Raw genomic sequence first — 26,710 nt, forward strand, 5'->3', positions numbered from 1 at the left:
AGATCCACTGGAAATAAGTTTGAAGTTTATTGCTAATATTTTCCTTTGTTCCCTTTAAAGCACATTGTTGTTTGCTGACATTTTCGTCAAGTCATCAGGTAGTTACCTGTATTGCAGTTACTCATGCAAGTTGTCTCAAGAGAAGTTGGTATATCCAAAGAAGGACATAAGCAAGCTCAAGTATAAGACAACATCTGTAAGAATTTGTATTAAACTTTGCACTTGAGCATCTGCAAGGTCACATTCTCATTACATCAAGAACTAAAGCCAATGAACTACCATAAAAGGAAGTATTTCCTTCTGTACATTATTTTTATTATTTACATAATACAATATAGCATAGATGCGGGGTAGCTTATGTGCAATACATAAATATGAACTATCTGTACATGTTTGCATATCTAATAACTCAGAAGTACAAAGTTAGAAGCGAAACCTGATGCTTTTAATAGTGAAGTAAAAACCAAGACTGAACACTGGCAACAAAACTCATGTCAGGAGTAGTGCCTTGTGTACATATGTAACTATTTACAGATGAGAACAGGCATTACCACAACACTAGTCTAAACCGTATTTGTTTATATAAAAAACACAAGTTTCATACATCACAAAAACCCCTTCCATTATAACACAGAAGTGATATATATTACCAGACAAGCATCAGTGAAGAATACTGCCTTTTCTAGAGTTGTTATTGTACAATGCCGTAAATAACGCAGCCCATGCAATACACCCAAGAACACTACAGTCCTATACCCAAGTACAATTAAAAATGATAAAGCAGCCCTCCAAGAGTTGTTCCAGCTACCATTTAAGTCTACAGCAGCCATGTTAGGTATGGTTTTCCATGCAGAACGGTGCAACTGTTACATTTAAAACTAGAAAAATTAATTCCTAATATTCTTCTGAACTTGGAACACACAGAACGTAAGTAGTACATGAATAATAAACTGCTCTAATACTTCAGCAACTTATTTAGACCTGTGTTGCTTGATAGAGATGCTGTGGTATGTCTAGAAACATTTGTAACTGTTTTTTGAAAACCAATCTTACAATATTGTGCTACACAACATTTTTAGCTATGCAAGGAAAAGCAGACAACTCTGTTGCAGGCCAGTTCATAAGCTCCTAACAGGACATTTCCTTTGGGAACTTTTTTTCAAGATTCTAAAGCTCATATAATCTTTTCCAAAACAATTTCCTTCTCAAGGTATCTGATTTTTTTCCCATTTTTCTCAGTGCAGTTGTTAAGTGACTTAAATATGGCATTGAAACTCATCTTACTAGGATGGTAGACCCCTCTACACAGCTCACATTCTGCTGGAAAACTAAAATGAAGTGTGGCAACTAAAAGTAGAATGAGATTTTAAATGATAGTAGTAGACTGCCAGCTGTTTTGATGTATCCTTCTCCAAAACAGGCATATAACATTAGCCGAACATTAAATACCTCATGCACATCTCAAAAGGCAGAGCTGCTGCACACATGCAGATTGCATACATCTGTTTGGCACATGTGAACTAGAGTCTGTCCTCTGTGCATGTGTATTTCTGTGCAGGTTTCTGATCATCCATCTATTCTGGGGAGGGCATATATATTTTCAAGGGCTGTATCTATCCAATTCTGCCTGTAACAAACACCTGAACATTTGAAATATCATTTAGACAGACAGGACTAGAAGTAAAACTCTGGAAAACAAAGGAAAATGACCATGCACCTGCTCTTTTCATGTTTTTTAGGATGTATTGAAAAAAAAGCCCCACAAAAAGTCAGTCTTTTCATAAGCACATTAATTTATATTCTCTGAATTTTTTCAGCCACCACAACTGGATTCTCTTTTCTGATTTTTGCTGCAGCTTCTGCTTTGTAATCATATGGGCAGTTATGCTTGTCAGAGTAACGGTGAAGTCCACAAAACAGGTTTCCACATCGGCAGTCAAATCCTGTACACAGAAAAAGAAGTAACATTACTAGGAAGATTAGTTTTTAATTAAGGTATTAATTAAGGGTGCAGTCACTACAAAGAGGATATGTTTGTCTACTATGACGTAAAAATAAATGGTTGTACTAAGTTGTTTGAATTCTGAAGAAGCTTGTAAGGTTAATAGAACACATATTTTATCAGGTTTTATCTAGCAAGAAGTAACTAATAATGCAAATTTGTTTAAAATTGTCAGTGTTCTCATACCTGTAAGGCCAACCTTCTTCCTGCACATGAAACATCTGTTCTTCTTTGGTTTCGGCAGTTCAGCACCTCTCTCTTCACTCTCTGAAGTACCAGGCTGAGAAACTGATGGGCTTGGTTGAGTAACAACTGTTAAAGCAAGCAAAGGAAATATGGGTGAAATTTATCTTTTTTGACTTTACTAACTATTCAGTAGCATGCACACATTAAGAATTAATTCATCCACTAAGACCCTGACAACTGTTGTTTAAAGTATTACATACACTAGCCTAAAAATGTGAATCATAAATAAGGATTTTTAGGTACTTTATTCAATCCTTCCAACTCTCCTTGAGACAATCAGATTTTTCCCCACACTTCTATGAGCTAGAAAATCCATGGCACTTATTCATTATACCTATACAGGCTTGAAATGCATGACAGAAATTCCACATACACATTTCATATTTAAATAATCTAAAACAGTAACAACACTGTCAGAGCTAAAGTTGCTGAACAGAAATATCTTTGTAGGAAATAAAACTAACAGGAACGTATTTTAGAAAAAAATGAAATTCAGTAGCGTGTTACTGTCGTAGTACTGGGTAGTTTTACCACTGCTGCAGTGAAGTCAGGTATCTAAAGCAGTTCACCAAGACAGCAGCTAGGAAGCTGCTAATTCTGTGACAGATCCAGAACACAGCTATAAAACACACAGTTCAAAAAAGCCCTCATTTAAATAACAAAGTGCAGATTTGCATTGCATATCTGTATTTTTTGTAGTTTATTCCGTTTTAGTGTTCAAGTAGGTACAGTCAAAATAAATACTTTCTCAATTGCCTCTTTAGACATCTTTAGAACATCTTTAGACACAGCTATTTTATTGAAAAAAAAAAAAGGTTTCCCCCCCTGAAATTTAGTTTTCTAAATTGATATCCTCTTCATATCCAAAACTGGAACTAAGAAAAGCTGAGAGATGCACTTGTACACAACTATAATACCTGTTCTTGGCACAAGTTTGCTGAACACTCCCAGAGTATGATAACATTTATCATAATGTCTATTCACTACAGAATGCATTTCAGAATAAATGGAGTATATAAGCCTCAAGGACTTATTTGCAATCAACTTCATACAAATACGGTTTGTTAGCTGTGATTCTTTTGAATCAGTACTTGTTTTTCAAAACTGTGTTTGCACTGTCACTCAAAGGTATTCTAAAAACACCCAGAAAACTTCACTGTTCACCTTACAACAAGAAAGGCCTCAGGTGAGACATCATAATCTAAACAAGATTTATAAGCAACAAACGCTCAGAAGTAACAAGGAACCTTCAGTGCTCATCACCAAAAAATTTCATGCAGTAAAACAAATGGTTGCTAGTATTTTCTTGTACTTCTACATTACAGCAACAGCCCCAATGAACAACCAAGGTCATTTACAACCTGGGTTTTTTGTTACATCACAGATTTTTTATATATTTTCTTTTGTGGAAACCATTTTTTTTGATAAAGATTTTCTAGATGAACAAATATGACACTCAGAACTTGTCTTTAAATCTTAAAATTAGTGTTCAGTACCAGTTTGTCTACTTAAGAGTCTGTGACTAAAAACTGGCTGAACAACCAGCAGTATCACAAACTGAGTGTACCTGTTGGATGTTATGCGCCTTGGCTAACAGCCTTTAACTATGGCCTTAAAAAAAATAAAAAGACAAAACAACTCCCCAAAAGCATGGTCACACGCCTTTTTAAAGATTTGTTATATTGCTAGTTGGTTTCAAAATGAAATGCTAATTGTAAGCCAAGACAGATAAATAAGAGGAACCAGAAACACACATAATGCAATTTGGTGTGTAGTTAGCTATGGGAAACTTCATCTACATCAGAACCAACTTAAAAACTGAGCCCTGGGAGCATGCATGCTGTTTCAGTCATATGCAAAAGCAAATGCAGAGGGGGGCAAATCAACAGTGACACAAAGTCACTCACAACTTACATTAAGAGAAAACGGAAATGAGAACCATTTATATCACTGCCTATCATGTATCAACAAGGAAGCAAAAATGAGAACAGCAACTCCCCAGGAATTACCAAGGCCAAGAGACAGCCTCGTAGAGCACCCTACTACAAAACAAAGCCTCTGAGAACAAATGCATCTAGGGCAAATGTTACCAATTACTACAGGTATACTTTCATCTTTGCATCAAGAAACTGCAACAATGGCAGCCCACAACCTGTACAGTGATGAAAATGATCCTAAGAAACTGCAGCAGCACATTTCCTGAAAGGGCTGCTGAACTGGATCCTTCCCCCCTAACTAAAACATCTTCCAAGGAGGAAAAGCAGTACACAACATGGAGTAATGGTCACTAGAAGGTACCAAGACAAGAGGGAACAAAGTTCCCTAAATCCAAACTAAAACGTTCCATTTATTAATCTCCATGAACAAAGGATTCTCCTATTATTTTATGCCAGCAGATTTAAGTCTGATTTGTTTTTATGATGCTAAATGTTCATAAATGTGCTTCTGAGTGATGGCTAGGACAGAAGAAAAAGCTGCCTATCCTGCCCCCTAAAGCGCAGAACAAAACTCCTTTTTCTTCAACCTGTAGAGGAAAAATACTGAAAATTGTAGCTGTTCTGACATGACATCAGGAGCCCATCTAAATCAAAATACTGTTCTTACAATTGCTTGTCACGAAAGGCTTCCTTTAACACAGAGGACAAATCCAACTGGGCAATTTGTACAATTCCAGTCCTCAAGATATCCAATTAAATTCATGTCAGAAATCACACAGTGTTAATCAAAGTGCTCTAAAGTGATTTCTGTATCACCACAAAACAGGTAGCTGAAAAAATGCTGACAGCTGGAAAATAGTGGTTACTGGTACCTGTAGACCTGGTTTCTCAGTAACAGTGTTCAGATGAAGCAAATTCATCACCACTGAAACACCTCACCACTGCAAAAGAGCTCCTACTGGCATGCATGCACATTCTCATCCTGATCTCCAAACTGGAGAAACATGGATTTTAAGGATGGACTATGTGGTGGATATGGGATTTACTGGATGGATGCAGCCAGAGAGGTGTGGTCAATGGCTCTATGTCCAGGTGCAGACTGGTGATGAGTGGTGTCCCTCAAGGCTCTGTCTTAGGACCCCTGCTCTTGAATATCTCCATCAGTTACACAGACAGTGGGATTAAGTGCACCTTCAGCACGAAGGAGGGGATGCCAGACAGGGAGAACTGGACAAACTTGAGAAATGGGCTCATGAGAACTCAAACAATTCAACAAGTCCAAGTGCACAGTGCTGCACCTGGGTTGGAGTAACCCCAGACATGAGGACACACAGTGTGGCTCACTGAGATCCCTCTACAGAGAAGGACTTGTGCATTCTTCTGGATGAAAAACTGGACATGAGCTAGGAGTGTGTGCTGGCAGCCCAGAAAGCCAACTGCATCCAAATAGGAGTCAACACATCAAGGGAGGGCATTCTGTCCATCTACTCTGCTCCTGCCAGACCCCACCTGGAGTGCTGAATCCAGCTCTGGGGTCTTCAGCAGAGGAAAGATGTGAATCTGTCAGGTAAACACCAGAGGAGGAACACAAAGATGCTCAGGGGGCTGAAGCACCTCTCCTACGAAGACAGGCTGAGATGGGGTTGCTCAGCATGGAGATGACAAGGCTCTGGGAACCTCATTGAAGCCTTCCAAGCTTAGAGAGCTTACAAAACAGGGATAGATTTATGCATGGGCAGATAGTGATAGGACCAGGGAAAACATTTCTGAATTACAAGAGAGAATTATATTAGATATTAGGCAGAAATTCCTTACTCCGTGAGTAGTGATGCACAGGAACACAAGGGTTGGAATGAGATGATGTATAAAGCCCTTTCCCCTCAAACGGTTCCATGGTTCTATGTAGCCCTCTCCATCACCTTGGTCATGTCCCTTCCCGTCTCTGGCTCAAGATCTGCAAAGATTTACTTCGCTTGAATTTTACCAGATCAGTTCTCCTACTACAATGCCAGAAACTTTAGGCACAACTGATTTTCAGAACTGGGTAGGCTTTTATTAACTAGTATTTTGGTCTTAAATGATTGCCTGTAGGCACTGTAAGATGCATTCCCATCATGTCCAAGGACAACTATTATCCTAGCAAATTAATGATAAACACTGACATAATTGAAGTACTGGAGGTGGGTGCCTGAAAAACTCCACAAAAATACAGGCATTTCATCATGAATTTGGGAAAATTTCCTTCAAATGTAGCCTAAAGATAAGATCCATGAGGAGCAGCAAGGCCGCTGATGGAAACAGTTAGCCACATGATGAAGTAAAATAGCTACTCAACCTACATGCAGAAAGGTTCTACAAACTGGAGAATAAAGTTCTTCTCAGACCCTAAATTATTAAATCACAGTGACTACATGGGACTGCCACTCAAAATTGAAAACCACTCTAAGAAAAGAATGTTTAAAGCTGTCAGTAGTTTTTCTTATACAAAACAGTACGGCTGCTTCAACAAAAGCACGTGTATTATCAGTATGACAGAGATTTCAGACTGGAAAGGAATGAATATGATGTTTTGGTTGAAAAAAACATGCTGAAAATAAATCAGTGCTATTTTCTAACATTCCCCATATCAAAAGTGACCAAAAAGGGATATAAAAGTAAAAGAATAACGTTTTTAGAAGCTTCTCTGACTAAAGAAAAATTCACCAAAATAAGATCTAAACACCTTAAACTTCAAGGATAACAGGCACAAATTCTTGAAAGCATAGGAAAAAAATTGATTTAAGGACTGTGACTTGATGAAGCTAACTGCCAACTCCCACCATTGAAGAAATGGAAAAAAACAAAACAAGAGAGATAGAAGGTAAACTCAGAAGTCATCCAAAAAACATTAGATGCATTTCTACAGTTCTGGAGCTGAAACAATAGTAGAAGTAGTAGTAGAAGTACTAGAAACAATACAGTCCTTATGCTGCAGCCAATGCCAGCTGGCTCCAGGACAGGTGTGTCACTGGCCAAGGCTGGGCCAATCAGAAATGATGGTCATGGGCCACTCTTTCATGGGTGCTCCCAGGCTGGAGCAGCCTGTCCTTGAAGGACTGCACCTCTGGAAGAGCAACTCATATTGCAGCAGTTTGAGGGGGACTGTTGCCTGTGGGATGGACTCACATTGCAGCAGTTCTCAGGGAGCTGCTGCTCGCGAAATACTCATGTTGGAGAAATTCATGGAGAACTGTCTTCAGTAGGAGGGACCCCATGATGCAGCAAGGGAACAACTTCTCCCTCTGAGCAGGAGGAGCCTGAAGTGACGAACTGACCACAACCCCCATTCCCTGGCTCTGGGGTAGGAGGTAGAGCTGGAAGGAGGGAGGAGTGGGGGGAAGGTGATTTTAAGGTCTGTTTTTACTTCTCATTATCCTGTTCTGAATTTGTTAGTGTAATAAATCAATTTCATATCTCTAATTAGAACCTGCTTTGCCCATGATGGTATTTGATGAGGGATCTCTCCCAGTCCTTCTCTCAACCCATTAACTCTTAGTTAAATTTTCTCTCCTCTGTCCAGCTGCAGAGGGGAGTGAGTGAGCAGCTTTAGTGGGTGCCTGGCATCTGGCTCAGGTCAACCCATGACAAGTGGTTACTATTAACTCAACTCTATCTCTTTTACACATCTTTTATTTCCACTTGAATATCTGATAAAATAATAATAAACCAAACAGAAAAGGGTCCACCATGCTTCACCCACTTGGTGGATATACTGCTCTGATAGCTTAACACATAGAAAAGAAAGAAGTTCACTAAGTTTTGCTTTTAATTCCTGCAACTTAGCAGGGCAAAAAAAGGAACTATGAATCATATTTCTAGAATACTTTGGGTATAGTCTGTCTTCAATCCTTAAAAAGTGTAAAAGCTTATCAAAATCCTATAAAATTTATTTTTTAAATAGCACCCATTTATGAATTTGAGGACATAAAGGTCCCCCTGTGGGGGACCCACGCTGGAGCAGCCTGCCCTTGAAGCACTGCACCCCATGAAGAGTGACCCGTGCAAGAGTTCATGGAGAACTGGTGCTCGTAAGATGGGCTCACACTGGAGAAGTTCATGGGGAACAATCTCCCATGGGAGGGACCCCACTCTAGAGCAGGGTAAAGACTCCTCTCCCCGAGCAGCAGCAGAAACGTGTCATGAACTGACCCTAACCCCCATTCCCCATCTCCCTGTGAGCTACTGGGGAAGAAGTAGAGCTGGGAAGGAGGGAGGCACGAGGGGAAGGTTTTTTTTAAGATCTGTTTTTACTTCTCATTATTCTGCTCTGATTTTGTTAATAATAAACTCCATATCTCTAATTCAAATCTGTTTTGCCTGTGATGGTATTTGGTGAGTGATCTCTCCCCATCCTTATCTCAACCCATGAACCCCTCATTTTATTTTCTCTCCCCTGTCCAGCTGCGGAGGGGAGTGAGAGAGATGCTTTGGTGGGTGCCTGGCATTCAGTCAGAATCAGCCCACTACAACAAGTTACAAGAAAACAACAATGTGAGTTACTGAGTTACATCCACCATGCCTTTCTTCAAATGTTAAGATACAATTAATTGTCTTAGCACCAGGTTTGTTCTGAAGGTGCATCTAGGTTGCAACCTCAACCTGCACAAAGAAGAAAAAAACCAAAACCCCCCAAAAATCAAGAAAAACAAGCTTGTCAAACTTAATTGTTTAATTTTTTTCTCAACTCCTCCACCTTCTAGTCAGTTGTTTCAATTCCAAAAGCAAACAAGTATAATTTTATGCTATAGACTACAAAAAAAAAAAAAAAAAATCGTTTACCACATGTAATCCTTCTTTTAAACTTTCTAACTTGTAAGGGAAACATACGAAATTTCTTTTGCTAATGAACATCTGGCAGAAGAGCATGTGACTTCATACTGTTGAAGATACAGTTCATGGTCTATTACCTGGTTATGAAATTGTCCCTAGCATCAGGCTATGCTTACACTTACACTGTGTTTCGCTAACTCCATGATTGCATTATCTTAGAGAATCACACCTCAAAGTATGTATTAACTTTTGTTACTATTAGGTGATACAAATTATTTACCATTGTTCCAGTTTGTCCTTTAGAGACCAACACATAATGGATGCTACTGGAAAAAAGGAAGATAAAAAAATCTGTCTAGTCCAGACCCACCAGGAATTTTTTTTATAAAAAGTCTAGGCCAGCTTCTCTTGCCTGCAAGACACAGAGTAATGTACCACTGAATATAGCCAACACTTGTTAATTAAAGATGTCCAACAAACTCTAAGAATAGTATATAAGGACTTATCTTATGCTGTCCAGGATCTGTGCGAAACAATAATACTTAAAAGGGAGCTTGGGCATTAGAGCAGCTGAGGCTGGCTGACAAATTTATAGGTATGGTCTCTCAGGAGGTAGCTTAGTTCTTCAAGTTTTTTCCAGAGGCATTTAAGTTTCCTGGTAGTTTTTCCAATCATCTCTACACATGCCTGTGACAGCTTTTACTGGTTTTAACCTCTGAGATAATTTACTACAATTCATAAGTGTCTTTAAGCTGCTTTGGATTTTTTCCCCCCATTCTAATCAATAGTGAGCTGTGTGACCTAACATACAGCTGACCTGAAAAACAGGCTACATATCAAAAGTAACTATTCTCTGCAGCTGGCAAAATGACAACAGTTGTAAGAAAAGTAAAATCACCTATTACTTCCTCACTACCACCATTTTATGTATTCCTGTTTCCTTCTTGACGCATTCCAGTGGGATTTCATAACATGGCACAATGGGTTAATGAATATTGCAGCAAAGTCTAAATTACTTTTCAGTCACATAATGAAAGCCTCTTCAGATGACATCAGTTAAAGAAATTTAGTAATTGCAAAAATTCCCTCTCAGTCCATACATGATGAAAAACACAATATATTGTATAACTGTACTTTAGTTCGTGTCACAAAACCTTGACTTAGCATGACTTATGAAAATGGTAAAACCCCCTGTGCAAATACTGAGCAATTAAGCATCAAGAGGCTGATCAGCCCATGTTGGCAAAGATATAACTAGATAAGAATCACTTTGATACAGTGCTGAGTAGCATCTGCTGCCATTTTCATCTCATTGACTTCAAAACTGAAAAATGGATTTTATCTTCAGCTTGAGTGAACAGACTTCCTACTATACATCAGCTTTCAGTTTTTAAAACTGTTTTAGAACTGGTAAATTAAATAAAAAAGTCTGGATTTGCTAAAGTACAAAACAAGTGTGTTACAATATGCATTTGAACAAACTGGTATGAATTCAATTGTTCACTGGTTAGGTTAAGCAAGCTGCCCCTCTCTCTCTGCCTCACTCCAAGAAATAGTTTACACGTGGACGTTTTACTACTCCAGCTGCAATTATCTAACAGCAAGAAAACAAACACTTAAACAGACGATTCATGCACAGCAATTAAAGCTGCAACTATCCTGTGTCCCTGAAACAATGCATTGGTTATATCTACTGATTACTCAATTAGTTCAAGAACCCTAAGCAACTTCTGTTAATGTTTTTAAACCACATATTGTCCCTTCCCCCACAGCCCCACTCCTCTGTTGAATGGAATTTATTAAGCACCCTTCTCCAAATACAAGCCATTTTGCTTGCCATGAGTTAGCTGGAATCCCAACAGTTTGACTTCAAAACCGAACACCTTACCCTAATGGAATTTTAGAGTACCTCACTTTTAAAAAACAATGTTTGGGATCTAAGAACACCCAGGTAAGTGTCATTTTTTTTTACTAACAATTAACATATATTTTAAAGCCGTTCTGGAACTAGTCCTTTTTCTTGATTCTGAGGAGACAAGACTCAAAAGCATCCTAAGCACATTTTTCAAGACCATCGCAACAGGAGATGGCTACTTAGAAAGTAAACAAACCCTCCAGCCATATTAAGTCACTGGTTGTGCCCAGTGTCACTCTGAGAACATACCTGGCTCAGTCTCTGTTTTCGGTGTTAAGTCGTCTTCTCTTGAAATGCTCATTTCTGTCATTTGCTGCGTTACAGGCAAAGCGGCAACAGGCACATTTCTGTTTAAGCACAGCGAAACACATAATTCACATCAGTTTTACATTCCTAATAAAAGCTTTAACTGTCCAGACCCATTAATGAACTATTGTTTCAGTTACTACTGATATGTTTTCCAGACCTATGCTTCTACTATCTTCAAAACACACTTCTTTATTTTAGTTTCCCTAGAAGAAAACAGGCGAGCCTGTAACAAATTATTTCTGTAGATAAATAAAACCCATTCTTTTTACTCCAGCTCTACAACACCAAATATTTGAATGATTTTTCAATTTACATGGATTCATAGAGTCCTGTCAGGTCACCGGTCCGTTTTCCTCTGCAGACACTCACTGCAACAGGGAGGGTTGCTGCAGGCCGTTCCTGCACACTCACAGCTCATTTAACCCTCACAGGTACAACCTTAATTTTACCTTGTTTTTTCAGATGTGCTGCCAGCAGCACCTTCACAGTTGTTTAAGCTAGTGTCTGGTCTCTGTGCAGATGAAGATTCTGAGGTAGGACTGTTTGAACCATTGGTTGTTCCTATGTAACAAGAATTTGACAAGTTATGAACAAATTGCAGAAAACACATTAATCAAATAGTCCTCTATACAGCTATGAACTGTCTGCATACAATCTTCACTACTACTGCTTATTACTTTTTACTTAAAGACACTTTTTACTTAACCAAAATACAGATTGCGTAAGAAAAAGCTAACAGAAGAGGCTAAGTGGGAAAGCAAGTTATGGTTGAATGCCAAGCAAACCAGAACACATTACACAGAAATGTATTTTTATCTTTACTGTGCTTTAAAGTAGTATTGAATATTCATTCTTTCAGTTCAGCTTTCAGAAGTCCTCCTAAAAAATGTTCTAGTATTCCTTGTAATCCTCTGTACATTTTATTTTAAAAGAAATAAAGAAACCCCCAACAACTCCCCACACCCTTACCCATTGGGCTGATTCTACCACTATTCTGCTGTCGCTGAAGATGTTCTTTGTAGCAAACAGAACACATCCCATTTGTCCTAGGATTTCCATAAAATCCACATCCTGTACTACACAGCATAGGCCCTGGGGTCTGGTTTGTCTCCTGAGTCATCTCGATGCTGTAAATAAAACCAAAAACTGCATTAGGAGTTGGCATGCCACCAAAATCAATTACAGGGTTAAAAGTATTAAGAATTAAAAGAATTATAAGAATGTCTGTTCACCCTGCCCTACCAAGTGATATCATTCTTAAAGAGGGTTATATGAATGTTAATATACTGTTCAAGACTGCAATTTATTGCTAAGTAATATCATTATGAACCTTTAAGACAAGAAAAAGTGTAATCATACTAATACTGAGAAATAATATACTTGAAATAATATACTGAGAAATAATACACTGGGCACTGAGCTGCATGTACAGGTTAATTTAATTTGACAGCCAAAAAAACCTCCTTATGTACCAGCCTCTAAGCACTAACAGGGATATGCAGAGTAAGTAAGACCAAGTTCATACCCACAAAGCAGTTCTGGCAAATAATATAGCTTATTTTTCCTAGACTCCAGCAGGGTCAAGAGTCTCCAGCAGAAGAGCCGTGCTTTTTTAGTGCCAACTTCATATAATTTTGAAGCTAATTCCACTAGCAGCAGTACTTACTCTCACAATAATCTTCCAAGGGAAATAACACTAACAACTCCAAACTGTTGAGTATGTTCTATTACATAGCTTACACGTTTACAAAAGAAAAAAACCCTTCTCTAATCAAGTTGTATAAAGACTTCTAAGCCTCCCAGAGGCAGTCAGTGCTAACTTTTGCAATGAACCGCATGTTGGATGTAAGGTTTTCACCTTCACTGCCTGTTAACCTCTGCAAAGCAAGGTTAGTAGAAAACTGCACAGCAGCCAAATCGTTGATTCCCAAGGGCAATAAAACTGGAACACAGTAATCATGCATTTGCTACAAATTGAGGACACGTAATAATATTGCACTAAAATTCAAATTTAGTAGAAGCTGTTCATATGGCATCTGAAAACATTTTAGTATAAACTCTGGATTGCTGTTTTCCTACTCAGAAACTGTCACAGTAAGAGATATTTGACAGCTGACACTTGCCAGAAGTCAAAAATGCCAAAAGTGAATTCATTACAGAATCTAGAAAAATACCTCTAATTAGGAGAGCCCACACTGTAAGTAGTAAACTTATGTTTCCCTAGCTCTACAACTGCAACTGACAGGTGCCTTTAGGTAAACTGAACTTCTGGGATCACAGTAAACCAAAACCAGGAGAAAGTAAACAAGCAAAATTCATCTTGCCTGCTGGTGGTCACAGGACCCAATTTTCCAGGTATAAATAGCTGTACTATTTAAAGCTTTATAACACCTTCCAGGTATAAATAGCGTCCTTTCTGGCTACAACACAGCTTCACACTTATTCTGAATCAATTTTACAGCCAAACACAACAGTCAAGGGAGCTAGAAAAAAAGCCTGACCCACCTAGAAAAAATCTAAAAAAAAATCTTCTTATCTGTATTGTAGACCAATGTCTATATAATACAAAAAAATACTACTTCTGCCCTTTTTATTACTAACCAACTAAGATCAACATGCTATCAAACACGCTGCCAACATCAAGTGAGCTGCTTAACTTTCAAGTTAGTGTGCTAAAACAAATTTCACCACTTACTAAATGTTGCTTTAGGAGCCAATTCTAACATCCTAAAACAAACTAGACACTCAGCAGCTCCTTTGGTCAGCACAGTCTTCCACTACTTGAAATGCATGCCCCTAACGGAACGATCAGGTCGTTCCTACCCATCGCTGAACAAGTCGTGCTTTTCCAGTGTCCGGGAGGCGGCCCGGGTTTCGCCCCCGTTCCCTTCTAAGGCTCCTCCCGACAGTGGGAACCCCTTACCGCAGCTCTGCGCCGGGCGCACGGGCGGCAGAGGAGCCCCGGGCTGCCCGCTCGGTGCCGCTGCCGCCGCGGTGGGTCGGTCACATGGGCTGACGAGCGCCGGCGCTTCCGCCTGTCAGGCGGCGGCGTGACGGGGCCGGGGAGCCCGGCCGCCCCCGCCGCCCGCTGAAGTCAGTCCCTATTTATATCTCCCGCAGGCCGCCGGCTCCGGCGGGAGGAGGCGCCGGCGAAATCCGACTGCCCTGCCCTTCCAGGCGGGAGCGGGGAGAGCGGGTGCCGACCTGCAGCCCAGAAAATGCGGCATCACCAGCCCGCCGCCCTCCGCGATCGGGGCCCTGGGGCAACCATCGCTCCACAAATGCGCCCCGCAACCCCGGGCGGGTGGGGTTACACACAACCGCTCCTCTTCGAGAGGAGGGAAAAAGATAATTGAAAAAGGTCTCCTTCCACCAGCACCCTCGCAGTCACCAGCTCATCTCGCGGGAAGGGGCGCGTAAAATCCCGTTAGCGACGCCGGCCGCGCACCTCAGTCACCGTTCTGCGCCGAAGCCATGGCCGTGCCTCCTCCGTCCCGCCGGGCGATGCCACACTGGCGGCGTAACGACAAAAACGAGGGCCCCGACGCGTGCGAAACCCAGCCCCAAAACCCGGGCTCTGCGTTAGCAACGGGCTCACTGACCTGAATACCCAATTGCCTCAACATCCTCCTCCTGAAAAAGGATCACGATCAGACGCGAGAAGCACAGGAACAAAACAAAAGGAGACCTGCGGGGGTCACTCGCCGCTCACGGCCGCACTCGGGCGAGGCAGAGCCCAGTGTCGGTACGGGGGACCCGAACCAGCACTGGGCGCTCCCCAGGCGGGTGCAGTCCGGCGGCTGACTCAGACAAAGGGGGGGCCCCTGCCAAGCGCCCGCAGTGCCGCGCGTCTTAACTGCGTCCCCCACCCCCTCCACCTCCTTCGACACCCGGACACAAAAGACTCGCGAGGCTGCCGGGCTGAGGAGCGGTGGCACCGGGCGGGGATGTCGGGCCGGGCCGCTGCTCGCAAGCGCCTGAGTCACGCTCGGCCCCGCCGCCGGCAGGCCCCACGCCGCCGCCAGCCACAGGAACCTCATTGTTTCGCCGCCTGCGTTGTCCCGCACCGGCCGCAGCGGGGACCGAACGGAACGAAGCCGCCGAAGAGGAGGTCCGGGCGCACGCCGCCACGGTGAAGGCCCCGCGGAGCCGAGCCCAGCCTGCCATCCCTCACCCACCTGTTCCCGGCGGGGGCCACAAACCCCGCGGCGGGTGCTGGAGAAGGCGCCGCGGATAGCTCCGGGCGGCTGCGGGGAGAGCGGAGGTTGCGGGGAGCGCCGGGCTGGCGGCCGCGCCGCCGCCGCTTCGCTCCTTTGTTCCCGCAGCGGCAGCGGCGGCCGTGTCGGCAGCGGCGCGAGGCGGGACCCGCCGTGCGTGGAAGGCGGGCGGCGGGAAAGCGCTGGCGGCGGGTGAGTGGGGAGGGGGAAGAAGAAGACGGCGGCGAGGAGGAGGAGGAATAGTAGAAGGAGGAAGAGGAGGAGGAGGAGGAGGAGGAGGAGGAGGAGGAGGGAGGAGCCCTGCCCGCCCGGCGGACGCGGCTCCTCCCCCTGCTCGCCCGCCGGTGCATGCGTGCTGCCGCCCTGCGCTCCGCCCGTTGCCGCTCTGGGGCGGGGCGGTCCGGGCCCCGCGCCGGCCGTTCCCCACCGAGCCCCGTCACGGAGCGCGGGAGCCCCGGGCGGGGAAGGAGCCGCGAGCGGGGCGGTGCGGACGGGCTCCGCGCTGGCGGAACGCCTGCTCACCGCTAGGTGTCAGGGGATCGAGTCTTAGAGAACCTAGGTTGCCTTGAAAATATAATTTTCTTGGGTATTTTCTTGGTTTTATTTGACCTAAATTTGCCTACAATATCTAGGCGTCTTGTGAGATGGAAAGTAAAAATGTAAGAGAATTGCCGCGAAACGGAAGAGAACTTCCAATTCAAACTGCCGGTTATAAATTTCATTGTCAGTTGTCTGATAACATAGTCCTTTCACTGCTCTGAAGGGCAGACCTTCACAAAAAAAGAAAGAATAAAAAAGCAACTATACATTCAACTATGCATTTTACTTAATCCAATGATAATGAGCTAATTCTGCTTGCCATTTGGGACAGAATCTTATCTTCTAAGTGGTCGCTACCTTCAGGAATACCGTGAGATTCACAAAACTGCATTGGAGACCTTTTTTAACTTGTGATGTTTGGAATATCCGGGACCCATAAAAGGAGGACACTCCCAGGGTAGCCTTACGATTTTACCACAAAAAGCAAAAGAGTGTGTACATCCTTAGAAAGCACAGCTTCAGAAGATGGTGGTGATTTTGGACCTCCTGTTGTTTGCTTAGCAGCATCACAAGCAAGGTGCCTTCTGAGGAAATGGATGACTGGTTAGAGAAAGACACACACTTTAAAAAGTCTTCTCAGGTGAACATACTCATTGTAGATCAGAAACATACAGCTTCCATTGTCTTACAGCTGTTGTTTCCAGTTGTATGTTGTGAATTCTTCAAGAATGTGGGTACCTGGAACTTGGCAGATGAGGGAAGAAGGAAATAAGTGGTTTGTGAATCTGAGCAGGGTTCCAGGCAGTCCTTTGAAAGGCTGTAAGCTCACCTCCTGATGAAGGGTACCTGCCCTCTGAAGAGGCTTGAAGTATAGCATTCCTGAAACATTTTGGTGGAGATACTTGTTTTTAGACATATATGGTGAGCAGTCCAACAGAGGGGATAAGTGACCATCTTTCCCACAGATTCTTCTCTAAAATGTGTTGGACTCCCTTATGGCACATAATTTTAAGCTTTTGCCTAAGGAGGGTAGTAAAAGGCTAGCAGTACTTTCTCCCTGCTACTTTCTTCTATAATGCCGACATTTGAGTATCTTGCCTTTGTTGTAGGGACTAAAAGAAATGCAGAAGATGACTAGACTACAGGGTCTTCATGCTCTTTTTCTGTGTACTATGCAAAATATTGTGAGCTCCTGTTCCTATGTACAAGATAATAGTTAATTATTATTATCATTATTCATATTATCATAATATTAGAATTATTATTACAATATTAGAATTATTATTACTATGGTGTAATTTAAGGCAGGCTGAGTTGTGAATCTCTGTGACTGTGGTGAGCAAGTGCCTCAGTGAAGCTGGCTGTGTTGATCCTAGCCAGTGCTTCTCAATTTCCTCTCCTTGTTGTGCCAATGACACATCAGTCTTTTGCAGACTCGTTTTAATCTTCAGAGTTTGCTGTGCTTCCAAAAGTTGTGTCAGTTCATGGACTATTCTGCATAGTATTCTCTTTGTGCAGATCCTCACATCCTGCTCTCATATTTCTCATTTTCAATCCTCAAGAGCTCTTTTTAATATTTGATACTTTAATACTTTTGTACCTTGTTTTCTGATGGTGCATTAGATAGTTGTGTACCAACAGATTACCCAGGGGCTGGCTCAGCTACTAGGTTAATTTCTCTAATGACTGCATTACTTTGAAACCAAAATCAATGCACAGAATATAATCCATCATTTGACAGTCTGTACTTGTGACTGAAAAACTATATGTGACCATAGGGATTACAGATTTCTCATTCCAGCTCTTTTCTGCAACATTGCAAGGAGGAAGCCCATATGTTTGGATGTTTCTGTCATCCAAAGCACTGCAATTGTTTCAGATACTTAGATGATCTAAGTCAGTATTGGGTGTAAAGAAGTCAAAATGATTTTATGACAAATGTGGAGCATTTTAAAGGATGGAGTTTTAAAGGCACAACTGAAACTTGCCTATCAGGACAAAAGTGTTCCTCAGTAACAGGAATAAGACAGAGCACTGCTAGCTTCAGAAGACTAGAGCTAATATGAGGCATTACTCAGAGTTACTGGTCTTTGAAAAATTGCTTCCTGTTTACATTTTCAACAGGCCTTAACTAAGGAGTAGGGATTATGCTGACTTTTCACTGAAAGATGCCTTTTGTGGGAAAACCGGTTGATAGCCCCTGATTCTAATAGTTATTTATATTATTGTATTGTTTTATAGTATTACTTACATTGTGCATTATGTGTTATTTTTAGATTTATTTGGATTTCATAGCTACATATGGATAAGTAACAGTCCATGGAGTTTGTGACTACAGGAAATAATAATCATTACTTCAAAGAAGACTATTAAATATAGTTTGATTTCAAAGGAAAATAAACACATTACAAGAAGTATGTTCAGATGCTTTAGGTGGACATACACTTAAAAAGAAGGGCAGATTTTCCTTTCTGATACACCCTTTCTCTTTTTTACATCCTTGCACTGAGGAGAGACTACTTCTGAGTACTGGACACTTAAAAGTAGTTTGTTTGAACTTTGGTTCAGTTCTCAGGGGTGTCCACAAATACATACATCTCTGCAAAACTGGATAAAAAGGAATCAGTACACAAATAATTTCTTTCTACAAATTTAGGGGGTTTTTATGTTAAAATGTTTTTCTGGGATGATAAGGACTGACTGAAAATTTGGTCTATTTTATGTAAAGCATATCACCTTCTGACAGCACAAGCTCCTTGGTGAAGCATCCAAGCACCCCTTTTAACGAAAATGCTGACATGGTTCTGAGGGCTTGCCCATTTTCTGGATGTTTTAAATGTTCAGTGGCCTGTGGAAGATGGAGTTACAGTATTTCAATGTGCTGTAGAGTATGTATGTTTGTGAAAGGGCATCATAGCAGCTATTGTAATTTAAGGTGACTTAAAGACACTTCTCTGTAACCACGGGTACTCCTTAGCAGAGTTTCATTAACTGATAACACCAAATTTGTACGTATCCCTAGATCTACAAGCACAGAAGAAATTTCAAGTGTCTCCATTGTATGCCCTAGTATTTCTGTTGTAACTCACATAGAGGTTAAAACAATGCCTCCCCTGAGAAGCCAGCTGTCTCATGCATAGCCAGACTGAGTCTGTCTTTAAAGAAGATGCTTTGGCAAAGTTCCTGTAAACCCCACCCTGAAGAGAAGCCTAATGTGTCCTTCAAGGTATCCAAGTTACAACACCTAGAGATCCATTTACCTAAAATTCTTAAAAGCTTTTGAGCACCTTGATTTAAGTGACTTTTAAGAGGTATGTAGCAACTCACGGAAACCAAGGTGTGTGTTAGTCTGATTTCCACAATGACTTGTTTCATGTAGTGGCCAGTTTGGGCTTTTGCATAAGAATTCTTCCTAGGCCAGCCCAGTATTCTTGCTGTGGCAGCCTTGGATGATGTTTACTTAACTTGTGAATGTAAAAACCTTCACAAAGAACTTTCTCTCATAAGCCATTTGCATCAGACTCTTTTCAGAGCAGTCCATGTTCTTGTTTTGGCAAGTCTTTAAGCTCTTTGCAACTTAGTGTATTTAAAAAGCCTTGTAAATGTAAACAAATACGGGCAATTTTCATTAAGATAGTAGTTTGATATTCATGTTTCATTTCCAGAATGAAGATATGTTTGGAAAAAACACTCAGCTACTGCTGAGAATGCAGTTTGAAACATAAAGAATATGCAAAATTAACAACTCAGAGAAATTTACTTAATGACACTCCAAAGTCACTGCAAGCCTTCACGTTACCTGCTTAATTTCTCAGTACTTGGAGATTTCTTTGTCTCTGCATTCCTGACCCATTTCCAGATATCTGATGGCATCAGTTTCTAGATTCTGCTTTTCCCTTTGATGGTCTTACTACTACTAAAAAAAAAAAAAAAAGATAATTAATTTATAGAAGAATAAAGGTAGTGTTTACCCATAATATAGGATAATGATGATACAGAAATGAGTGCAGATGGCAGCAGGGAGAACTGTCTATACAGACGCACTGTCTTGCCATTTTGGATAATGCTGCATGCTCCCTTGTATTTTGATCTGAATTAAAATGAAAAAAAATCCAGTGATTGCAATATTGATCTATAATATTGATACATAAAACATACAACGTTTTCCCTGTTGATGATCTCATTACATTTGCTGCTTCTTTTATATAGCCCCCACTGCTTAGAAGAGGATGCATTTCTCTCCTGGGATGAAGAGGGCCTGCTGTACTGGGACCAAAGTGGGAATTACAGTGAAAATTTCTAGAAATCAGGTCAATACCTAAGTATGGATTTATGTACTGACTTTAGTCGAACATATTTGTCTAATAGACTGGGACAAGAGCACATGTGGTGACAGTGAGACAATCAAAGATCCCTGCCATTTTTTTAATCCCTGGGACACTGCATCAGTGCTCACAGTACTCCTCCTTGTTAAATATTAGCCCAGCCTGCCATACTAGTTAACAGACTCAGTTAAACCTGTTTCTAGACATACAAGCCTGAGAAACGAATTTACTGATATGAATGTCTCTCCATGGGATCAGATTACTTTTTCTACTGTGCTGATATGTGGGATTGGCCAGTTTAGTTTGTTTTCCTCATAACCTGGAAGTTGAAAGCTGCAGAGGCAGAGAGAATCTCCACTGAGAGCTGGCACTCAGAGTGAAAGTACTGAGGGAGATTTCCAGGCCTATCATGAGCAACACCAGGGATACCTCCCCAGGCACTTCAGCTTTATTCACTGAGGCTCACCTGTGGTCTTGCAAACTCAGTCACCATGAAAATCCCTTTATTAGTCCTTTAATAAAATAAGCACTCAAAAAATAAAATACAGTAAAATAAAATAGTATTATAAAATATTTATTCACCTGGGAAAATATATAAATTACCAAAACTGTAAGGAAGCATTCATTCTTTGGACATTCCTTGTCTTCTCTTGCTTCTTTTTCCAGTGTGTCTAAGCATGCTATATATCCTATATTTCTTTTGATCCTGTTAGGTTTTCAGTACCTGGACTTAATTTACTTGTTTTAAACACTTTTTAATTTTCAGCATTATCCTTTCTGATGGGTTTCTGTTGTTGATAAACTTTCTATTATCCTCTGGTTTCGTCATCACATTTTTTTTTTCCTTATATCTCTCAGTTAATTACTGAGGCAGATTATAAGGCTAGGTAGCCATGGGGCAGCTTACTGAACGTGTTCATACTGGACTGAATTCTTGGAGCTTTGGATTCTCAGTTCATTGGAAGTTGAAGTCCTTTCTTGTCCATCCAATTCTGTTCCTCATGGTCACAGCAATGGTATGAACATTTATGGTGCTTTTTCAAAAGGTGTTTTTTTTATCATCAGAATCTAACCAGAAAGAAGCTGTGCAAGGTCCTTTTCTAAATGTTGAAGAAAGCCTTCTTTACAGTGTGTTCCAACTTATGCGCATATCAGAGAAACTAATTATTTCTTTTTTTCCTGGAAAGAGATACAGTGGCCAGATACCTTTCTTAAGTGGTCAGTTTTTAAGAAGTAATTGAATATCACCTCATTAGCCTGGTCTGCTCCCTTCTTTCCTAAGAGTCAAACTATTTGTTGAAGGAGGTGTATGTCTTGGTTTAAGACAAGTTAAGGAGGTGTGCAGTCTAAAATGGGTTACCTTCCATGTAATTTAACCAATCCCTTTCCACCAATAAGGAGAAGCAAATATGAGTGAAAAAAGAAAAGTTTGCAAAAAACCCCCAAAACAGCAACAGGCAAAAAATATGAGTATCAGTCACTAGTTACAAAGGTGCTGAAAGCTCACTGACCCTGGGGACAAAGTGACACTCCGGCTGGCAGAGCGACCCCCAGGATGGAGGCCCCACTGCCAACCGCTGTGGGGAGACAAAGGGAAATGCCGACAGCCCTGCCCTCCCCCTCCATCTCTGGTGGCAGCAGCTCCGTCTGCAAATGCAGCTGGCAGCTCTGGCAGCTGGTACTCGGTCAGGGGCTGGTACTTGGTCAAGGGTTGGTGTTTGCTTAGGGACTGGTACTCAATCAGGGACTGATACTTGGACAGAAAACCACAGCAGTTACTAGGTCTAACCAGAACCGTGTAGAAATACCTGTGGATGATAACAAATACCAGTTGTTCTCTTTTGGGGAAACTGATTTTATGGAAAACAGGTAATCAGGATGAATATTTCTTCCCAAGGAAGGTACCAACGATGCATAGGTGATAAAGCATAGAAAATAGCATTAACAGTTGCAGGGCATCAGGACAACTGAACCATGAAGAGATTATAGTTTGCATTTTTCCATTCTCTGTTTCTCTTTTCTGTATTTTGGGAAAAAATACCAGTGTTTTCTTAATAAAGGAAACAGTGTGTTTACCCTCTGGACTTGAGGTTGTCTATCCCAGAACATTTTAAAAGGAGTCTAAGTGTCATTACGATAAAATTCCAAAATAATATTGAGTAGTGAAACTAGTAATGAGAGGAAAATACAAAAATCTATGGAAATTCTGCCTACAGATTTTCTTGTTGCGTCTCTTGCTTGTAGTTTCAGTCTTTCACAGGAATTCACCTGGAAAACATTGATGACTTTTTGGTCATGATATCTCACCATGTCCTGCAAACAGACACTTAGAAAGTTTTGTGTCTGAGCATTGCATATTAGTCCCTTCCCTCTGCATAGCAAAACTGACCCAGGTGTTTGTGCAATTTTGTTGGTTTCTTCTACTATTAATTCAGGTTCTGGGACTCTGTCCTGTAGCAGAAAGACAGGAGAGAGAGGCCAGACCTTTTCTTGGGTGCAGGTGAGCCCTGATGCCAGCCAGGGCACAGGCTGGGGGGTGCCTGTGGGTGGTTAAGCTGTGAGTTAAGCAGTTCAGAGCAGCCTTTTGGTGACCGGAGATCTGATTTACACTGCCAGCAAGACAATATTATAGGACTAGCAGGGAAGGTCCTGAGCTGCTCTTGCTCTGTGTTTGCTCAACAGCACAATGGGAAAATCCTCATTGTGTTTGCTTACCCACAGCGTAACCAGCTTAGCTGGCTTTATTTCAGTTTAGTTGTTAGTGGTCTTTCAAAGGTATTAAGCTGTACTGACAGAGCTACACTGAGTGGAAAATAATCTTGTTTTAGATTTCTAGCCTGGGCCTAGATTTTATAAGTCTAGTGCATAGGCAGTAGCAATGGGGTAAGTTAGGAGAAGTCTCAAAGATTATACCAGTGGTATTTCTGTGGAGATCCTGAGAATGGCACAAGTGACTTAGACCTCTCTATTTGGGAGTGTACCAGAAGCTTTTCATTGATGTTTTATCTGGGGATTTTCTAAGATGTTTCTCCCATAAACTTTCCTGAAAACAGGATAATGGAAAGGCAGTGTTGAGATACAGCATGGCTCTGTTGTCTGCTTTCACATGGTGGCTGGGGCCTGCCTAGGATTCTTGCCCATTTGCATGTGGTGACCAGAGCATTGCCTTTCCATTTTCTTCTTCTCACGTCCTCCCACTGTGATGCAATCCTCCACTGTAGATGACTCTAGCTGTAGATGATGGAGGGTGATTCTGTCCCTGTACCCCTCCTGAGATAAAAAATCACAACAATCCTGCCATTTAACCCACACATCTCATTCATATTGGTAGGAAGGCTCTTTACTTTGGCTTTAGAGCAGCCCTGCAGCCATTAGAAAAGATACTGGAAAAATATTTAAAAAGCCCCACCAAAAAAAGGTGTCATACCTTATGACATTGAAACTCAGCTTGGCACATCCACTGCTTAATTGATTTATTTTACCATTCTCTCTATAAAAAGACAACCAACACACACTCAAGCCCACCTCTGATTTTTGTTTTTCTCCAATTTCCTTGATGCTGCTTTTAAATATCCAGGAATTATTGAGCGCTTCTTGCTTGACTTCTGGCTGAGCAGATGAATGTGAGTGCACTGATTTGCGCTTTCCAGCTTGCAACTGTTTTGTAGCAGTGCTAGTGTGTGCTCCAGGAAAAAAAGCAGACAAAGAATTGGCTTGTCTGCATGCTGCTGTCTTTTCTTGTGTCCAGATTTGGGCAGGAGGGTGGTGGAAGGCTTTCCATGCTTTTGGCTCTCATCTCCCCTTTGTGCAAGGACTCTTGTATTTCAACTGTAAAATTTGTCATACTTGTAAGTGCTTGTGCCAAGCCGATGGGTTAGTGACTTTGTGGAGGTTACAGTCATGAACCCTGGCTTTTAATAAAGGATTTGAATGGATTGCTGGCTGCTTACAGGCTCAAAACTGCAGAGAATAGGTATGCAGAGCCCATTTGTATGCCTTTGCATGGTATTTTACGTGGTGCCAGTGTCTGGACATTCTGCTTGCTCCTATTCCTCTCAAAATTTCCAATCAAAATTTCAAATTCTTTCTTATGGTGTAGGCAGCGGATTTTATATTTTTGGATTAATTTCTTCTACCCATGTTTTAACTGCTGTTTATACCTTGGAGGAAAAATGCAGCTCATTCCTGTCAGGTCTAAAATACCTTTTGGGAAGGTTTGTTGTGATCCCTTCTTTCTCTGCCCTTTGGCCACAGATGTCAAGCCTCATCCCTACTGCAATGTAGTACAAGTAATTATTTCTTCTTTTAACTGTGGCATGTAAAAATGCCTCTCTCTTTGCCTTTCTGTGGTCAGGGTTGTGTGAAATTACATCACTTTAACAGGGTATCAAAGTACATAGATGGGGCACAAAGGAAGCCCACCTGTTGTACAGTAGTGAAGGGCTGACAAAAGGTCCAAGGGGGGCTGTGGTCACACCCTATCAATTGAAAGAGTTACCTGGCAGCTCACAGGGGCAGGTGGTAGAAATAATCTTGTAGACCATCTTACTAGAAAACACAGCATTATAGAAATGTGCATTTAGCTGAGTCCCCAAAGGCTGAAATGATAAGAACAAAACAGCTGCAAAGATTTATATTAATCTTTGGTGTACTGTTTTATTGCAACATGTGGAATATGTAGAAGTTTTCTTAAGAAACAATGTTCTTTGATGTTTGATCTTTGTATACTTTCAAGATTAATCAACAGGAAGGGAGATTTAATCTGGGAAACAGATAGCAGCTAACAAGCAAACTCTAAATGATGCCCATGTATCAGAAAAATAAATCCTTGTTTAAGTTTAGGGTTGACATGCTTCAATGATTTCAGATCTAGGGGGAGGTTTAACAAGGCTTGGGAAGAAAGGATGTTCACTGATATTGGACACAAAGAATGCAGAATTTATGTGACATCTGGTAGAACTCCCAAGATAAGGGAAAAACTAATAAAGCCAACTCAGCAACTGTGCTGAAATTAGCTCTGACTGGGTAAAAGGTAATTCCTGCAGGGGAGTCTGTGACCACCAGCTCACAGACCACCAACCTGAGAGGCCCACTGACTCAAAAGAAGGAAAAGACTGAGCATGCAGACTAAGTAGCATGGGAAGTGAGAGAGTCATTAATCAGTAGAGAATAGGATGCTGATTAGTAAGAACTATGTAATAAGAGCTAACTTTTAGCAAATGAACACTAATTCCTTTGTTTGCTAAAATGTATATATAGTAAAAAGCTTTAATAGTTGGGGTGCTTAATTTGTGGAATTCCATAAGGCATCCAGGCTTGTGCAACCTTGAAATAAGCAATCAATGCCTCTCTAGAGTATATAAATATTGGCTTGTTGCAAACCAGAAAATGAATCTGATTTTTGCAGACAACAGTCTATTTGTAAATAGTCTGCCATTACTGAGTCACTGTACATGACTGCATCTCCTATGATGACTTTTTCCTTCCTTTTTTAAAAAAAAAGTTTATAGTAATGATTTTTAGTATATGGTACTGCTTACATTACTGAAATAAAAATTTTAGGTTAAGTCTTACAGCATGTTGTAACTTTAGGGATCACAAGACCATTAATCCACACATCATTGCATGTCTAATATAAGATGAATTCTTACTGGTTAGGGGAATGAACGGAAACTGTCTGTTAGTGTTCTTCACCCACTGAAGAATCTTAGCATCTGCTAATAGCAATTTTGATTTTTCTGAATATTGCCTGTGGACAATCTTCATGAGTGTCCCTTGGCTCAGGAGCTCCGGTGTTACACAGAATTTTTTTTTCATCTGCTTTTTCTAAGTTTACCTGAACACTTCCTAATTTTCACACTTTTTCTGTTCCAATGGATAGTGAAGCAAGAGATGGAGATATGCCCATGAGTGTGTGTTTAGATATGTGACACAAAGAATCACCCATCTTTAACTTAGCAGACTCCTTTTGCTGAGCCTTGTGCATTCACACCTTTGCAGAAAGGAGAAAATCATTTTGAGGAGCTACTGGTATTGTTGAGTAGTAGTGGCTTCATTCATCAGCAGAACTTTGCTAGATAAGGCAAGAGGTCACAGGAGAAGTTCTTGTACTGAAAATGCTGTGGTTCCCAAGTATCAACAACTAGCAGTTGTTAGGTTTTCAACGCAAGAACTGGGAGTTAAGATGCAGGTTTTCTGGTAAGAAGGTTTTGTGGTTATTTTATGAAATTCAAAAGTAAGACCTAAATGGTGTACCTTTCCATGGTCGCTGTAATTATAGCACCTTGCTCATCTTTAGGAACAGGGAGACTTCATTGAACTTTAACCTTTGCAGAGTCATGAATGAAAGTTTTTGCTTTCACCCCCCCCCCCCCCCCCACAAAAATCAATTAGAATGTTTAAAAAATCCA

The 26,710-nt window shown here is 41.2% G+C and overlaps 1 protein-coding gene across 3 annotated transcripts; it reads right to left on the minus strand.

Annotated features, from left to right (window-relative positions):
* Positions 1-293: 293 nt before the first annotated feature.
* ZFAND5 (zinc finger AN1-type containing 5) lies at positions 294-15,679 on the minus strand. 3 transcript variants are annotated; one of them, XM_069001387.1, is made up of 6 exons: positions 15,397-15,679; positions 12,188-12,345; positions 11,668-11,779; positions 11,159-11,256; positions 2,189-2,314; positions 294-1,943 (listed from the first exon to the last, which is right to left on the minus strand). In XM_069001387.1, the coding sequence occupies exons 2-6, from the start codon at positions 12,336-12,338 to the stop codon at positions 1,795-1,797; spliced, it is 636 nt and encodes a 211-aa protein (XP_068857488.1). In that variant the 5' UTR covers positions 12,339-12,345; positions 15,397-15,679; the 3' UTR covers positions 294-1,794. The 3 variants fall into 3 exon arrangements, with proteins under 3 accessions (XP_068857488.1, XP_068857487.1, XP_068857486.1); XM_069001386.1 differs by lacking the exon at positions 15,397-15,679 and adding an exon at positions 14,667-15,344; XM_069001385.1 differs by lacking the exon at positions 15,397-15,679 and adding an exon at positions 14,142-14,303.
* Positions 15,680-26,710: the final 11,031 nt, after the last annotated feature.

Source organism: Aphelocoma coerulescens (assembly GCF_041296385.1).
Source record: "Aphelocoma coerulescens isolate FSJ_1873_10779 chromosome Z unlocalized genomic scaffold, UR_Acoe_1.0 ChrZ, whole genome shotgun sequence".
Lineage (NCBI taxonomy): Eukaryota > Metazoa > Chordata > Aves > Passeriformes > Corvidae > Aphelocoma > Aphelocoma coerulescens.

Coding starts and splice junctions, on each gene's coding strand:
- ZFAND5 (XM_069001387.1), bottom strand. CDS start 12,338: ATGACTCAGGAGACAAACCAGACCCCAGGGCCTATGCTGTGTAGTACA. Junction 11,257..11,667: donor AGCACATCTGAAAAAACAAG/GTAAAATTAAGG, acceptor GTGCTTAAACAG/AAATGTGCCTGTTGCCGCTT. Junction 2,315..11,158: donor GAAAACAGAGACTGAGCCAG/GTATGTTCTCAG, acceptor TTGCTTTAACAG/TTGTTACTCAACCAAGCCCA.